The sequence below is a fragment of the Pollachius pollachius genome, assembly GCF_949987615.1.
Source record: "Pollachius pollachius genome assembly, chromosome: 2".
In the NCBI taxonomy this organism is placed as follows: domain Eukaryota; kingdom Metazoa; phylum Chordata; class Actinopteri; order Gadiformes; family Gadidae; genus Pollachius; species Pollachius pollachius.
The window spans coordinates 11,064,771-11,082,705 of NC_136935.1; the positions used below are offsets into that span (position 1 = coordinate 11,064,771).

The window sequence follows — 17,935 nt, forward strand, 5'->3', positions numbered from 1 at the left end:
CATTCTGCTACTCAATTAGCATTGAAATGACAGGGTGGATGCAGCGTTGCTCATCTCAAAGAATAACATAATCAATAAATAACCTTGATGAATACATGTGTTTATAATTACATCTGGCCAAATAAATACACAAATAAATACGTGTATAAACAAACAACCCCCCCCCGAAACGAAACAATGTTCTTATTATGAGTCGGTCGAAAACCGACAACTACTGAAAATGGGGAATTCTCCAGGGTGCTGAAAAGGGGGTCCTAGCACCTGTCACGCGCGTGTGGCAGGACCCATCTCTAGGAGGGAAGGACGGAACGGGACACACCCGCCGTTGCCCATTGGAAGAGCGTCACGCAGAGAAGCCCCCGGACGAGGTAACGAATCTGAGATGAAAGAGGCTGAGGATGCTGCTGGCTCATAAACAAGACAAGCACATCAACCCGGACCGCAGCACCAAGTCCCTGATAACACACCGCGCGGACCACCTCCAGCCTCAGCACCACTGAACGACGGGGTCATGAATAAACAACAGCTTTGATTCTCACCCCCCGTCCCCCGTCCGTCTTCAACGAGGAGAATCCCGAACGCCGCACGTTTTTCGCTCCTCGACAGGCGCGCTACACACAGAGGCGAGCTACAGACAAGATGCTCGGATCTCCCCCATGCGGGACAGCCGTTGGATGTATGCTGCTGCTGCTGGACGCGTTGCTGCTGTTCGCGGGGCAAGCCGCGGGAGAGGGGATCATCACCAACCATGTTGTGGTGCAGCTGCATGAAAGTGCACACGACGATGCACACCAACTTGCGGTGGAGCACGGGTTCCAGAGCGTCCGGAAGGTAAAGACGCGAGAAACTAAATATTGTGCAAGTAGCAACGATGGCAATATTTGCCTTGGGTTTTTTGTTGAATGTCATACAGGCATAATGGAAGTGTAATTCAACGTGCTTCAACGTGAAATATGTTTTTTTAAAAATATGTATATTTCTTAGACAGGGCACCGTCTCTTCCTCCATCACTCTCCTAAGTAGCCTATAGCATAGTCGGCTGCTATAGTGTAACGGCCTTATCTGATCATGTAACTCATGCGAGGAGATTCGTGTTTAGGTTATTAATACGTTTTATTTTCTTGTTTATGTTATTATTATTATGAGATTTAGCGATCTGTTTAAATGACGTCATCTTTACCTTAAAAAGGCCGTGGTCAACTATGGTATCTTTGGGGAAATATTTAAACTAGGACTAAACCAACGGCAGTCTTCAACTCACTCACTGAACATTTAATTGAAGGAATGATCAAAACAGAAACACAACTTTCTTTCGGAAAAGCCATAACATCTCATTACAAAAAGTAGGCAAACTCATGGTTTCTCAGAACGGCCATTTAACAGGTATTAATTTTCACAATTTCAAAGGAAAATGGTTCTTGATATTATTATACAATTACATAACAAATAACACACACAGACACAGACAGACAGACACAGACAGACAGACAGACAGACACACACACACACACACACACTGCTCCATCATCAGCATTAACCATAAAGCATATTCAAATTGCATCCGAGTGCGTGTGGAAAAACAAGACATTTTATGAAGGCAACGAGTCATTAACCAGCACACGATGAAGGCCGGGCAGATCATCTTTGCATGCCATAATAAAACCTGTAACAAGTCCATTTGATGTGAACATTACCCTGACATTTTCATGCCTTGTCACATGTCAAAATAAAAGCGTGGGTGCAATTGGCTGTAGCCTTAGCCAGTGAGCCGTGGCGATGAACACAAGGTGTCTATGCAGGATAATAACAATAATATTCTCCTCAACCCTCAGAAATGTTTCTCCACATCCCCTCAACCACGCCTGTCAGTCATCATTACACAATGTGTATGTGTGTATGTGTGTGTGTGTGTGTGTGTGTGTGCAAGGGGATGTGTGCATGTGTATGCATGGGTGTGCGCTCCTGTGTGCATGTGTGTGTGTGTGGCCTTTGAATGCTAAATACAGAGCCAAAGAAACTGTTATCGTTTCCTCATTTTTGAAGGGACCCCCTTCCTCCCTCCCTCCTCCTTACGTTACGTAATCGCTAGCTATTTTTATCTTAATTGCATACGCATAATTTAACAGTGTCTTTGCAGTGGCGACGAGCCTCTATAGTTGCTTAATTAACTGAGACCGAGAGACACAATATGCGGGCCAGTCGGGTGTTTGGTCTACGGGCAGGAAAACAGAACGAGAAAAATTGTGGGGGGAGAGAGAGAGAAGTAGAGAGAGAGATAGAGAGGGAGAGAGAGAGAGAGAGAGAGAGAGAGAGAGAGAGAGAAAGAGAAAGAGAGAGGGGGGGAGATAGTGCAACTAAGAATCAAATAAAATGAGAGATGGGGAGAGCTTAGAAATGAAAAGAAGATGACAGCCAGAGTTATTATAGCTCTCTCTCCCATTTCCTCCCACAGTGATAAGGAACAACTTTACTTCAAGGAGGTTGAATCAAAATGATAGAGCAGTTCAAGATGAACAAAAATACCCCCGCAATTCCACTTTATATTCTTTCTCTAGCGGAGACATGTGAAAGCTTTATGGGGAGGATTCACACATATTCTATCTGTTAGCAAATCTTAAGGGGGTGTTAAAGTTTATGCAATGGCTGAATATGGTGTATCCCGTTCTCCAGCCTGTTCCATTTATCTCAGCTCTCTTGTGAGATGCACTCTGCTGCTTCAATACAAGACCATCCAGAACTGAGACATTTGGCCTGCACTTCACATGCACATCATGAGCAATGACCTTGTCTCTTCCTCTCTGTTTCAACATTAGAACGTTTTTCATGTCTTAATCCATCATCCTCTTTACTTCTGTTCCTTTAACCCCCCTTTTCCGGTAGCTTCCATTTGAAGAAGGACTCTTCCACTTCTACCCCCATGAGTCCACGAAGAGAAGCAAACGCAGTGCCCGCAAGAGACAACGTCTTCAGAAAGACAGCAGGGTAATCTCTCTTTCTCTCTCTCTCTCTCTCTCTCTTTCTCGCTCTCCATCCAACTAACACCCATATATCCAGCTAAAGCTACACTCTATATTTTCAGAAGGGTGCTTCAAATTGCCACCTCACATTTCACCATAGATTTGCGCATTCACTGTGATTACAGCTGAGAGCTTAAGATAAGGCTGTAGGGCTAGCGTAGCTTGGCCTCGTAGGGATTGACCGGCCTCCTAGCAATCTGGCCCACATAAGATGAAGGTGCATGGTGTACCACACCCAGTACGCATTATGTGACTTCGAATATAATGTGGACATCATTAATTTTAGCAACATACTGTCCCCTTTCTCCTCTAGGGATAATAAAGTGTTGTTTTGATGTTTTCTAATCCCCTCTTATACTTTCTTCCCTTTATCTCATCTCGTCGTCTTCTTTCGTAGCTTATGTTTTTGCCTATCTTATCTTGTCTTATTTTAGACTGGACTATACTAAAGACTATATGAATACTTTGTCTGTGTGTATCCTGGCACTATTAAGAGATAGAGCAGTCCATCAGCTGCTAATTAGCATAATTGGATGAAAGTCTATCTATTGGCAGATGGGTTTCAGTGGATTGTTGGTGCGTTGTTCTGTCTACATGACGAATACTGGGGGCAGCGGTATGCAATGAATCTCTTTTAATCATCCAATAGCTGGGCTTCATCTTTCAGAAGGATGAATTTCACCGGTAATCACACTTAGCAACACTCATTGACATTTCATTAAGACTCCAAAGGCGAATGCTTACTTTTGGATATGTTTTATATAAACACACTAATACTAATACCAATTCCTTTACCAATAGTACTATTACTATGGTCTAACCTAAGTTATATCTATCCACTTCAAAATATCATTCACAAACCAAACAAAGGTAGATATTTTCCAATCCCTTAACAATCCTTTTTTTAAATAAATTTAAAAAACAGCCCTTTCCGACCCAGAGATCAAATGCCTCGAAAGCTACTTCTGGAGGACAAAGGTGCTTCTCAAATCAATGTATCGACTGTAGCCTGGTTTCTGATAATATTTACTGTTGGAGCAAGCTTCTCCCAAGCTAGCACACAACATACAGCTCTGTCTAATTGATGCGTTAAGCAGCGCTGTTCAAAATAAATGTAGGCCACTTAAAGATGCTAATTTGGCAAATTGAAGTGGCACGACTCACCAGAAATCTAAATCTGCGCCCTTTATCACGTTCTCTCTTTGCTAGGTTTAGTATATTCTGAATGACTACAAAAAGGTTATGGAACTGTAAGATAAATCCGATTTGATTAACATTTACACCTTAACCTCATCTTCAGAGAACTTTAATCCACTTGAAAAAGAAAGGATAATACACTTATTTAGACAGCAAAGGTAGTCTGGGCTCATCTCTCATCCCTTATGTACCAGCTGCCACCCGTTCATTCAATTAACCAATTAACCAGTTAACCCTCGTAGAAAACAAGACAACAACAATGAAACCTACGGAAAGAAAGGAAAGGGATATTCTGAAATTGATGCTAAAAAACCCCCACAAACAAACAACCATAGGTTGTAATCATGATTTGACATAAGTAAAACAGTCTGAAAAGCAGGATACCTTGTAATGGAAAATATCACTTAAATTGAATCAGAAAATGTAGTTACATCTTCTGAAGAAAATCTTTTATGTATCCTTATCTGTCATCCTCGACTCAAATCAGCTTACATTACCTTTCACAATCTTTATAGTTCAATTGAATGATACTTACCATGAAGTCATATTTGATTATTATACGTTTATTCATTCATAACATCGCCCACATAAGTGAGTATGTCTGTCCATTTACGAAGCCATCCCTCCATTTTCCTATTTTCCTTTAAAAAAGAATGAGAGACACAACCTCACTGGCGGACGAAGGACAAGCGAATGAGACATCAGAAAAAATGAACAATTCCATGTAAATAAACATCATGATCATCACCCCTCACGAGAAGAAATAGACATAATTGAGAGAGACAAAGGGGGGAGAGAGAGAGCGAGAGACCGAGCTGGAAGGCACCTCAGGCCGGTTCAGATGAGGGTGGACTGTTGTGTCCCTGGGGCTGTACACGAGCAGGCTAGAGCGGGGAGTGTGTGTGCGTTATTGTGCTGGTGCATATCTGTTTGATGGTGTGTGTGTCTGTGTGAGTGTGGATGTGTCGGCGTTATGACACACGAGGGTCAGAGCCCATCTCTAAGGAGCCTCCCCCCAACCCTAGCACGACACGTCCATCTGCCTGAGGCCGTGTGTGATGGACAGGCAAAGCTCAGGAAAGGTTTATCTCGATAGAGTCACTCAGAAACATGCACCATATGTTAATTTATTATCTCAGAAGGAAGAAAGTCGGATATAGACGTTGTTGAAATCAAGTCAAAACGGCGTCAAAGCATAGCATTTTTATTTGAGTGCGATGTCGTTAATTGTAGCAAGATACAGATGTTTTTTATTGCAGCCAGCATTCAATATTCTCTCAGATTTCTTCACTTATGTAGGAAATGTCAGATGACAGATTATGGGTTTCATTACAAACTATTTACACTCTGGTAATTTGTTACCAAACGCCAACACAGGGAAGATATTTCCTTCTGAAAACAACATTCAAACAGTTAATCGTGGTATTTTCTCGCTGGGATATATTTCAAATTGTCTACGTTCATGAAATAAATCCTGAAGGATCCTTTTTGAGTCAGTTTGATTTATGATTCAAATAAACTTTATACAAAAGCTTCAACTAACAAACATGAGTCACTGTATTCTGAATTGCTCATTCACATAAAGGTAAAAAATTCCAACAGCACTGGGAAAAAAACAGCACGGTTGAGAGAGAGAGGTTATCTTCAAGCTTCATAAAATAGTATGTTAGTAGATCTATTAACCAGGGCTACAAGCTGCATGACCAATTTAGTATCAAAGCAAAGTCCTCTTGCAAAGAAAAATATGGAGAACCTTGATGTTCATGGCCAAATGTAAAATCCCCCATTGCATTCTTTCCCACAATTTTCTCAATTGGCGCCATTTAGCTTTTTCCCATCATCCACTTCATTCTTCTCTGATATATTCTAAGATATTCAACCCTTTGTATTTCCTCCTTCAATTTCCCCTGTTTTTCTGCACTCCATACAAATGTATTAGTCGGCCTCATCAAAAAGCAGAATCAACCTCTCTTTCTCTGGGGTCGCGGTGACTCCCCCAGACGCTAGCCCTCATTTGTGACACAAACCATCCCTTTCCTGATTGCCTCTGTGTGACGGTGGCGCCGAAAAAGCCCTCGCTGTTTGATTGAAGAAATGTCATGTTGTTTTTTTGTTTTTTATCGCCAGGTGATGAGTGTCTTGGAGCAGCCTGGCTTCAGCCGCCAGAAGAGGGGCTACAGGGATCTCAACGAAATGGAAGTCAACATCAGCGACCCGCTGTTCAACAAGCAGTGGTATCTGGTGAGCGCCCTGGCCCCAACGCCCCCCCCCCCCCGTATCCCCCCGACACGACTTCCGCTCACCCCCCCCACCTAACCCCACCCCCCCTGCTAAACCCCCAGTGCGTTTTAATTAACCGCAGACGTATTCAACTCGGCTCTGTTAATCAGCCATTCCGTTAATGTGCCCGCCTCAATTGTTTCCTTCAGCGTGTTTAATTCGTCCCCTCCTGCTTGTTTATCGCCGACCCGTGTGCCTGATTTAGCTGCGACGTGCGCGCTAGTGTTTTATTGCCCCTCGTCGGATCAGGTGCGTGCCGCTGGGGCCACGGGGGACATATTTACCTCCCGTCGTCTCACTTCCTTCACCCACACATGCGCTGCCGTTCCCTGGGCCGACAGGAAGGAACGGTCTCTCACCTAGCCACACTCTGAGTCAACGCCGCATTGTTTGTCGGAATGCACTGATTCATCGGACAAAGATTCCGATTATCGAAATCGGTAGTCACATTGCATCCTTTAACGCTGTGAAAATTGCTTAGATGTATGGTCAAATATAGATGTTTGTGTTCTATTTCATAAAATCATACATGAGATTTTTGTGCTCATCTTTGAAAACGACCGCTGTTGACGTCATGGTGCGATGACATCGTATAGATATTGTGATCAGGATCGGCCCTAGGGTAGCTTATGAATCTCGATATCGGTGTCGATATATTGTATCGTATGGATACGGAATCAGTATGAATTGGTGTCATACCCTTCCACCCCCCTGGTTTAGGTAAACACGGGCCAGGCGGATGGGACCCCAGGATTGGACCTAAACGTGGCCGAGGCCTGGGGTCTGGGCTACACAGGTCGGGGCGTCACCATAGCGATCATGGATGACGGTGGGTTCTGCCTTCATTGGTTCAGTATTATGCCAGTGCTTTCCTATACATAAGTCTTTCATTATTACTTGCTCAGTATATTGTCATGATATGAAATATGGTTTTAGTAGTGATTATCCTAAATGTTGACCTTGACAGGCATCGACTACCTGCACCCTGACCTGGCATCTAACTACGTGAGTACTTCACATGCTTTCCTTCAGTGGTTTGTTTGTAATGTGGTGTTACCTTCACCACCATCAACACTACCAGCTCCATATCCACTATTATCCAGCCATTAACACCATCACCAAGACCGCCTACACCAACCGTCACCACCACCACCACCACCACAACCACAACACCACAACCCACATGCATTCTACCCCACCAGCACCACCATTTCGGGGTCATCTCTCTATTGTGCTGCTGGCTTTGACAAGGTGCACTCCGAAAGTTTGTTCACGGACGCCAGAACCTCCTTGCAAACCCTGAAGGAGGATGGCAGCTCGGGGGGGGGGGGGGGGGGGGGCGAAGGTGGAGAGGGACGAGAGACAGGCAGCCGGCCTCGGCCGAGCTGTTTAATGTTAATACGTGCCACGCGGTGGCAGGCCAACTGGCAGGCCGGTCTGTCACGAGGCTGAGATAATGCCAAGGTGGCTCGCTGCTGCATATTTTGACGCTCCCATCCACCAGAATACTGAGAACGGCTGTGGATGGGATGGCACAGCCTGCCGAGCAGAAAACCGGGAAGACTGGGAGGGCTGTGGTCGACGGTTTGAACGGCGTACTTTTTGGCGTTTTCGAACAATACCAAAAGGCGAATGAAAAACAGCCTGCTGTTTCTCGTTTGTCTTTTGCTACACCGTTCAATCCGTCGTTTGTCAAAGTGCTGTACCCGGTGAAAGATACAATCTGACACTGCCGTGACCTGTGAGCGATTAGGAGTGTTCATGAAATGAATGCGGCTTGAATGTGGAGCGCGGCGCAGAGGACTTTTATGTCCCCTTCTCTAAAGAAAGTTGATTAGTCAGCATTGATTCATCATGAGAGGCGAGAGGAGCCGTGGAAGAGGCCCCTGTACACAGGATCAATTGTCGTTCCTCCATCCACTGAATTTCGGTAATGGCTGTGATTTGGTTCTCTCGCTCTAAACACCATTCAGCCGTGTTTTGAAAACCCTGATATTGTGTGTTTGGATGCTATTGACCGCTCCTAGTCTTTCTTTCGACACCATGTGGATAGAGAGTGAGTGTGTTTGTCTGTGTGTATGTATTATTGTGTGGTGGTATGGGTGGTATGGCTATGGGTGGTTGTGTGTGTACATGTGTTTGCATATTGTTCTGTGTATGCATGTGTGTTTGTGTGTGTGTGTGTGTGTGTGTGCATTTGCGTGCGTTTGTGTTTGTGTATGAGCATGTATTTTTGTGCTTGTGCACAAGTGTGTGTATCTAGTTTTGGTGTGTATGTATATATATATATATATATTACACACCAAATATATATATATATTTGGTGTGTATGTATATATATATATATATATATGTGTGTTTGTGTGTGTGTGTGTGAAAGTGTGTTGCCAGTCTTGCTGTGTTTCTTGCCTGTGAACAGGGATGAGTCTCAGGCCTAAAATAACAGCCTCAGCCTGCTAGATGCAGGCTCACGCTCCACCGCCTCCCAGTCCCACGCTGGGTGCACATCTAAAACCAGCCTAGTGCCACACTTCCCGCCTGTGTGCATGTGTGTATGTGCACGCATGTCTGTATATGTGCATGTGTGGAGGCAGTCCTGTTGGGTTTGTGTTACATTACTCTCTCTCCCTCATTCTTTCTTCATCTAATTGTTGTGTCTTTCCCTCCTTCTTTCTTCATTTAATTTTTGTGTCTTTCCCTCCCTCTTTCTTCATCTAATTTTCTGCGCCCTTTATCTGCGCTCTACAACTCTCCTTCTTTCCCTCTCCCTCCCTCACTACTTCTTTATATCTCACTCTCTGCCCGTCTCATTCTGTTTCTGTTAGATGGCTTCTGCATGAGATGTGTGTATGTGCACGTGTGTGTGTGTGTGTGTGTGTGTATGTGTGTGTGTGTGTGTGTGTGTGTGTAAGTTTGTGTTGTGTTGTTGCTTTCCTTCTTTCCATCTTTCCATCCAACAGAAATAATTCCACTATCTGGCACTGAAAAGACATACAAACACCAAATGTAAATACCATAATAGTCCTTTGCTGTTTTAAATCGATTCTGCCGAGGGCTGTGTTTGACAGTGTTCCGAATCTATCTTTGCTGCGTTTGTTTTCTATCGTTCTCCTTTCACGACAGAGCAAAGGTAATTCTTGGCTTATTCATTTCTTTGCCGTTTCCCTTCCAGTTACGTGTGTCGCCTTTTGTCGAGAGATTTCCAATTTGCCCCGGCACTCACGTATTAACGCTCGTAAGCAAAGATTTTGTCACGGGTATTTGTCATGCCAAATTGCCTCTCTCTGAGATTAGGAGAATAGGTCTAATACGAAGTCACTTAGTTGACGACGACAACGAGATATAACAGCAGACCGGCTGCAAAGCCTCACTTGAGACAAATCGCTGTTTATTACTATTCACACTTTTCCACGGGATGGAGTTCGATTCTGAGACACCAAATCTGTAAAATGGAGAATTTTCTCTATCTTTCTGTCGCTCTCTTCCTCCATCATCAAGCCCTGCTCCCTCTCCCACTCTCTCTCTCTCCTGGTTGCTCTCCCTCTCCCTCTGGCTCATTCTCTCTCTCTCTTCCGACCCCCTCGCTCTATCCTCCCTCCCTCTATCCCTCACTCTTTCCCCTTCACCAAATTCTGTTCTGTCCTCTCTCTCTCAACCCCACTCTCTCTCTCCCCCCACCTCTCTCTCAGTCTCCCCACCTCTCTCTTGTTCTTTCTCTCTCTCTCTCTCGCTCCCCCTCTCTCCCTCTCTCTCTCGCGTCAGGGGTGAGAGAGCCTAAAGGGGACGGTGCACAAGAGAGCTGTTATTGGCTTCCATGTCCTTTATATTATTCAACTCTGCAGGTATTATCTCCCCCCCCATCCCCCCATTCCCCCGTCTGTCCCAACCCAACCTCTCCCCCTCCTCTCTTTCCCCTCCACTCTGTGGTGGGGGGGGGGAGGTTACCATGACAACGTGTCGATGATGTCATGTTGCCTTCAAGCCCATCGGCTCACGCTGAGCGGTTGTGTGTGCGGCGCGCGTCGTGCTGGTTAGATGTAAACCGTCGCCGCTTCTGCTCTGAACACGTTGTTTGTTAGCGATGGGAGCACTCCCATCGCATGAATAACCTTTGGTTATTTGGTCTTACAAGTATACCCCGGGACAGATAATGCTGGGAGAGAGCATTTGTTTGCTAAATGAGAATCTGGAAAGTTTCCCTCGGCTTCACTTGAATGCAGTCCATCACTCGGTGTAAGAATGAAAAAAGTCTTTATTTTCTATACTTTTCATTTACTTAGACTTGTCTTTGCCCCGACTACAATAATAATAATACAGTCTATGTCCGTACGATTTTATTACAAACGCCATGCTTTCCATGCTGCCAGCAAATACATAAACAGGGTGCATATGCGTCATCGATACTGCTTGTCAATTATTAAGTCAAAACAGAGTGGGTAGAATACAGCACATTTTGGAAAATGTCAAGGGAACATGGATTATACAGATCAGCTGGTTACTGGAGAATCAGTGAACCTCATCAAGCAGGAAGCTCATTGGCACAGCCTCGGTGCAGCTGGTGTGAGGGGGATGTCAGGGAACCCCCCGCCCCCCTGACTAGTGCCGTCTACCTTTTGTTCTGTGAACCTCATAGATTTGAATGGTTGTCATATTTGTCCTTTTGTTAGTATTGTATTGGCCTTACAATTAGACATATGAAAGACGCACAGGTATATGTCTGTTAAAAAATCTCTCTCTCTCTCTCTCTCTGGTATCTCTGTATGTGTGTTTCTCTCTCTTCTGCCGTCTTTATCCATCTCTCTTTATCTTTCTCTCTTTATATCACTCTCTCTCTATCTCTCTCTGCCCCCGATTCATCATGTGTGCTGAATGTCCTTCATTTGGGTTGCCAGATCTGAGCAGTGGATCTGACAACCAAGCAACCCCCCCTCACCCCAAGTGAACTGATCTGATGGGGCATGTTACCAGACAGCACACCTGTGTATGAGTACACAAGGTTGAATAAATAGCCAATACAAAAGACAGAGAGGAAGATAGAGAGAGGGGTACAGAGAGAGACAGAGAGAGGTAGAAAGGTAGAAAGACAGGGAGCGAGAGAGAGAGGTTGAGGTACAGATAGATACAAGAGAGATAGACAGATACAAAGAGACAGTGAGAGAGATACAGAGAGAGAGAGAGAGAGAGAGAGAGAGGTAGAAAGAGAGAGAGAGAGAGAGAGAGAGAGAGAGAGAGAGAGATGCAGAGAGAAGTAGAGGTAATGATATACAGACCGAGGTACAGAAGATACAGAGAGCAGTAGAGCGAGATAAAGCGAGCCACTGGGAGAGAGCGAGAGATACAGAGATACAGAGAGAGATAGAGTGAGCAGAAAAGGTCAGTGCAGGTAAAGATTAGCAGAGACTCCCTTACAGAGAGTTACTGTACTCACTAAAATGACTAATGACTAAATGTACAGTTTTCAGAAAACCTTTCCCAGGCACAGGCTTAAGAGTCTTCTTATCCGATCTGCGTGACTGTGTTTTGTTTCGTGCAGTACTCCCATTTAATTTCCCGTGTGGGGCACCTGCCCACGTGTTTGCATGTTTGCATGTACGTGTGCACCTTGTTTTTCCTACTTCCTATCTTTCTCTTTCTGGAAAGAACTGCCATCGCAGAACACCTGGGTGTGTGCGTGAGTGTGTGTGTGGTTGTGTGTGTGTGTGTGTGTGTGTGTTTCCATCTGTGTCACTGCTCTTCTCAGAAGTGTGATTCCATCACTGATGTCCACATGGAAATGAATTGCGAGGAGTGATTCAGGCCATTGTTTTCCCTGCCGTGACTACAGAATATCCCCAGTGTGGCTTTTACAACAGGTGTTCTGTCAAAACCATGGCTGCGTCGCTGAGTCTGTGTTTTTGTGTGTGTGTGTGTGTGTGTGTGTGTGTGTGTGTGTGTGTGTATGTTTACATTACAATACATTGCTGCTTTTAGTGTCATAATTATAGCATGGTAGGCCATTGTGCTTCCTCTAGCCGGGATGTAAACCGTAATTTCAGGTCTCACATATAAACCAGACGGTACATTTTAACGAAATTCTAAAGCGTATTCATTATTAATCTTTGAATATTTTGATGAATGACTACTGCAGGATCATTAATCATCCTATTGGCAAACAAAAGGCGAAGTGATGGTATTGCCACGGTTTTATATAGTAGGCAATTCATAACCATCTACTGCATCCTTCATAAAATAACATCAACCCATCTCTGCTTGATTTGCATTCCATATTTTGTCTCTTTCTCTCTCTCTGTCCTACCCCTCTCTCCCTATATGTCGACTGAGCGTGTGCATGACTCCACTGTGTTCTAAAGTCTACCTGCGGCCATCTTGTCCTTCCAGAATGCTGATGCTAGCTACGACTTCAGCAGCAACGACCCGTACCCCTTCCCTCGCTACACAGACGACTGGTTTAATAGGTGAGCCCATAGACTTCTCTGTGCGGGTATAGCACACACACATGCACACAAACTAAGGTCTGGGACCTCTATAGATCCTCTCTCCATAGCGCACACTATGTTACATGGATGACCTTCAAGGACCTGAGACTCAATGGACGGAAACTTTTCCATTAATAGAGTGCAATGGGAATGATATATTGTTCCCCATTCCAGCCTTGCTGTAACACAGCAGTGGCACTGCATCCCATAACACAAGGTGGATGTAGTGTTGATTAAAAATACTGTTCAAACAAACATAAGGTTGGTGATAGAGTAAGCATGTACACGGCAGGGCTCTCCTACAGTAATAACTCATTCATTCTTACTCCCCCTATGAAATGAAACCCTAGTAGAGCGTAAACATGGTAAATGACAGACAAATCCGTCTCCACATCCAATATTTGTCTGGCCTGGGGGGTTTGGTTGGGGATTTCCTAGTGTCTACTGTGTCCATCAACCTGATGTAAGATAAGGCCCCCCCCCCCCAACGCACCGCATGATCCACTGCCCGGGGTCGCACGCGCCAAGGACAAGAGACGGTTACACAAGAGGGAGGGGGAATCCACCACGCCAGCCCTGGCTCCTACGTGTGGACGGAGAGAGGAGAGAGAGAGAGAGAGAGAGAGAGAGAGAGAGAGAGAGAGAGAGAGAGAGAGAGAGAGAGAGGAGAGAGGGAGAGAGGGAGAGAGAGAGAGAGAGAGAGAGAGAGAGAGAGAGAGAGAGAGAGGGAGAGAGGGAGAGAGAGAGAGAGAGAGAGAGAGAGAGAGAGAGAGAGAGAGAGAGAGAGAGAGAGAGAGAGAGAGAGAGGGAGAGAGAGAGAGAGAGAGAGAGAGAGAGAGAGGGACGGTCGGGGGGGAGGATGCCTATTGTCTCATCATCAGCTGGAGGTTATAAATAGCCACACTTAAATAGCTGGTTGTCCAGAATTTTGCTATGGGAAACACGGATATAAAAAGAAGGATAGAGGGAGAGGGAGAGGGAGAGGGAGAGAGAGAGAGAGAGAGAGAGAGAGAGAGAGAGGGATGAGATGGATGGATGGATGGATGGATGGATGGATAGACAGCCAGACAGACAGACAGACAGACAGACAGACAGACCGACAGACAGACAGACACTGATGCTGACCTCATTCCCCGGTGTCTCCTGCGTCAGTCACGGCACACGGTGCGCTGGGGAGGTGTCGGCTGCCGCCAACAACAACATCTGCGGGGTGGGCGTGGCCTACAACTCCAAGGTGGCAGGTGCGTACACCCGATTGGATACCATGACATGACATCACAAGAGTGGCTATAAGGCATACAGCCATTCAGGTCAAACTCTACACTGCCTAAAGTGCTCTGTCCGTACACGGTGAACGGTAAACAAAATTCACAGTACACAAACAAAATACTCTCTACGAGTGAGCAGCCGTGCAATCTTCCACGATCATAAATCACTTCCCGCCAGCGCTTAAAGACGATGGCTTAAAGACCATGGCTTAAAGACGCTAGGACCTGGTATTTGTCAAGAAACAAATAAAAGGTCTAGCAGTGGATGTTGAATCAGTGTGCTGCAGCAGGGGAGATTCATTAGCAAGCATTTAATAGCCGAGCTCTGAGGTGCAATCAAATTTAGTGGGAGACTTCAGGTAAGGTTATGAATTATGCCAAAAAGATGAAATGAACAAGTCGTCAGATAGACAAGTGTTTTCCACCTGTGGTCCGTGAAGCACTGGTGGTACGTGAGGGTACTGCAGGTGGTAAGTGGGATTTTATTCTTGAAATAGACTAATATCCAAAAATACATAGAGAATTGAAAATACATACATTAGAATTAATGTTGAGTAAACATAGTATTAAAAAATAAAATAATGTTGCATCGTTATGTTTTCCATCTATGTTTTGTGTTTGTTTATGTTTGAAGTGTGTAACTGGTCATTCAGTGAAGAGCTGACGGACAACGACGTGCTTTTTATCTTCTTAATTTTTAAAGAAGGCCTGGAAACAGAAGACAACAGACAAAATGTCTTCATAAAGCGTGGTGGTGTTGATCTTTACAGGCTCTGTCTCATGGCAACACCACTCTCTCTTATTATATCAAAATATTTTTTTACCTAAAGGACACAATTATTTCTTAAACATTACAAAACAAATACAGACAGTAATCATATAAAATAATAAAAAAACAGCACTAATATAAACTGAAATACAATATTGCTCTGCATACAGACAGGCTCTGCATGTATGAAAATGAAATGAAATGCATTTACCTTCCAATGCAGTAACATTACTGTGATAGCATAACAAACTTTTAAGCTAGTTAGCATGCACATGGTCTGATGTATAATAATAAACGTTTCATTAGTTAATACAATTATTCCAAAATCATCACAATGCATGCTAAAACAAATAATACACACTGCATTAAAATATACCACCTAAATTATCTCTTTCTCCTTAAACAAAATACAATACAGGGAGAACTGTTACTATGCACATACCTCTGTTTCATGGCAACACGCAACAGACAAAACACACCAGACCTGTAGCACACAACAACTCCACAAGAGGCTCCATTAGAAATAATACAATCTTAGGCTGCTTAACTCTGGCGAAACTCACACAAAATCAAAACTATTTTTAACTCTGTTACAAGTGCACTGGGCGCATAAGCAGCGTTTGCTGACTTTATCTTTCCACTTTTCCCTGGCCTTCTTGCAGCGGTACTTGTGTGTAAAGGGGGCACTGGCACTCTTTGGTCAGCCATTGCATATCTTTTTATATCTTACCGTTTGCATAGGAAGTGGTCCACTTAAAGTCAAAGGTTGGGAATCACTCGGAGAAACTAGACTGTTCTGTTTGAGTGTGTTGTGTGATAGATCGATATTATCAATACACAACTCTTCAGGCTTCCATTTCCTATCGATTTTTGTTCCTTGAAATCTTACCTCAAAGAAAGACTACAGCGAAAATAGAGCTATCGACTGCTTGTTTTTTTATTCGCTTCTTCCTTGGGATTTCCTAGCGTGTCCAATATTCTGGCCTCCTTGTGGGTGTGTGTGTATGTGTGCAGACTCAACCAACAACATGTTTTCTTAAAGAAATGTCAGTGAAATCTTGCAACAAATGCAAATGTCTTTTTAGCTTGTTTGTTGAATGTTTTTACATGTGATTTAAATGTTATTTCTTCTTTGGTAAAGACCTTTGAATGGCCTTGGGGTTGAAGGGTGCTATAAAAATAAACCTGTTTGGTAAAAAGCCTTGTAGGCAAAACATTTATTTAGATTAGGTCTTTAGGGCTTAGATATGAAGGGTACATTACATTACATTTATTAAGCTGATGCTGTTGTCGTAAGCAAATTACGATAATTGTATCCAACAATGAAAATATAACCCAAAAAGTCAGGAATCATTGGAATTTATAAATAGTCCTAAAATGGGTAAGGGGTTGGTTTAATGGTTAGTTTTAGGAGTAAGTGGTTTTAGGGAGTGTGAAAGGAATTAGGGGATAGGAAGGGCTAGGTATTGGTAGGGTTAGTGTTAGCTGTCATAGTCTAGTCTCATCTAAAAGAGCTTTACATTTGCTATGGTTAGGGTATGGGTAAGGTTCTTCATGTATGTTATGCTTGAGGTATCAGGATGGAGTTTGATGCTCTAGATTCTTCTGGTTATGCTTTAGGTATCAGGATGGAGTTTGATGCTCTAGATTCTTCTGGTTATGCTTTAGGTATCAGGATGCAGTTTGATGCTCTAGATTCTTCTGGTTATGCTTTAGGTATCAGGATGGAGTTTGATGCTCTAGATTCTTCTTGTTGTGCTTTAGGTATTAGGATGGAGTTTGATGCTCTAGATTCTTCTTGCTATGCTTTAGGTATCAGGATGGAGTTTGATGCTCTAGATTCTTCTTGTTGTGCTTTAGGTATTAGGATGGAGTTTGATGCTCTAGATTCTTCTTGCTATGCTTTAGGTATCAGGGTGGAGTTCCATGCTCTAGATTATTCTTGTTATGCTTTAGGAATCAGGATGCTTGACCAGCCGTTCATGACGGACATCATCGAGGCCTCGTCCATCAGCCACATGCCGCAGGTCATCGACATCTACAGCGCCAGCTGGGGCCCCACGGATGACGGGCGGACGGTGGACGGCCCCCGGGAACTCACTCTACAGGCCATGGCAGACGGGGTCAACAAGGTAGACACTGTGCTGCGTTATTAAGGACCACTGCTTTGGTATTTAAATGTATTCAACATCTATAAATCTATATTTTGAGATATTCAATTATTTTGGCATAATATAGTATTCACATCATACTATACAATGCAAAAGATCTTATACATGGTATCATCTTATTGTGATACATGTTTTTTGTAGCCTTAATAATTTATTAAGATAAATAATGTATTTTCAGATTAGTATCATTTTGACGAGAAACTTCCTGTATAGCTATATGGGCTTTGCAATATTAGAAGGATGGGAAAAAAATAAGCATTTAAGTCTGATGTCATACCATAAATTACTCCCAACCTCAATGCAATGAATCTTTGTTGAATTGTTTAAAAATCGAAATTAATATTCATAAGAATATCGTGACACATACTGAATCATTTTGTACTTTAACACTTCCAATGGGGAAAGTCCACTTTGACTTTGCATCGTTGTAGCCTAGCCAACTATACCCAAAACAGTTCTCCTCAGGCACTCTTCAGACCCCAAGAAGACCTAGAGGGTCCTATTTAAAGTCCCCATCTGCTATTTTCGCTCTCTCTAATAAATGCCACATCCCACACACACACATGCACACACGCTCATACACCTATGCACCATAAGACTGCCTTTGTGTGGGTGGTACGGATCCGACTCCTACTTGAACCGGGCTATTCATGGGGAACATTAGCAGCATGGCGGCTGCCTTTGTGTAACGCTCTGAGGTCACCTCGTCTCAAGGAGCAGAGTGCTGAAGGAGTGAAATGGACTGGAATGCTTGGAC

The 17,935-nt window shown here is 43.8% G+C and overlaps 1 protein-coding gene across 1 annotated transcript in view; it reads left to right on the forward strand.

Moving 5' to 3' along the window:
* Positions 1-523: 523 nt before the first annotated feature.
* pcsk2 (proprotein convertase subtilisin/kexin type 2) overlaps positions 524-17,935 on the forward strand; it is a gene marked incomplete at its 3' end in the record, with an annotated part of 32,588 nt that continues 15,176 nt past the window's right edge. Inside the window, exons 1-8 of the mRNA XM_079729344.1 lie at positions 524-831; positions 2,881-2,982; positions 6,342-6,455; positions 7,215-7,323; positions 7,462-7,499; positions 12,873-12,949; positions 14,123-14,211; positions 16,964-17,139. Coding sequence (XP_079585470.1) covers positions 640-831; positions 2,881-2,982; positions 6,342-6,455; positions 7,215-7,323; positions 7,462-7,499; positions 12,873-12,949; positions 14,123-14,211; positions 16,964-17,139 — 897 coding nt within the window. The 5' untranslated portion in view covers positions 524-639. The remainder of the gene's footprint in view (positions 832-2,880; positions 2,983-6,341; positions 6,456-7,214; positions 7,324-7,461; positions 7,500-12,872; positions 12,950-14,122; positions 14,212-16,963; positions 17,140-17,935) is intronic.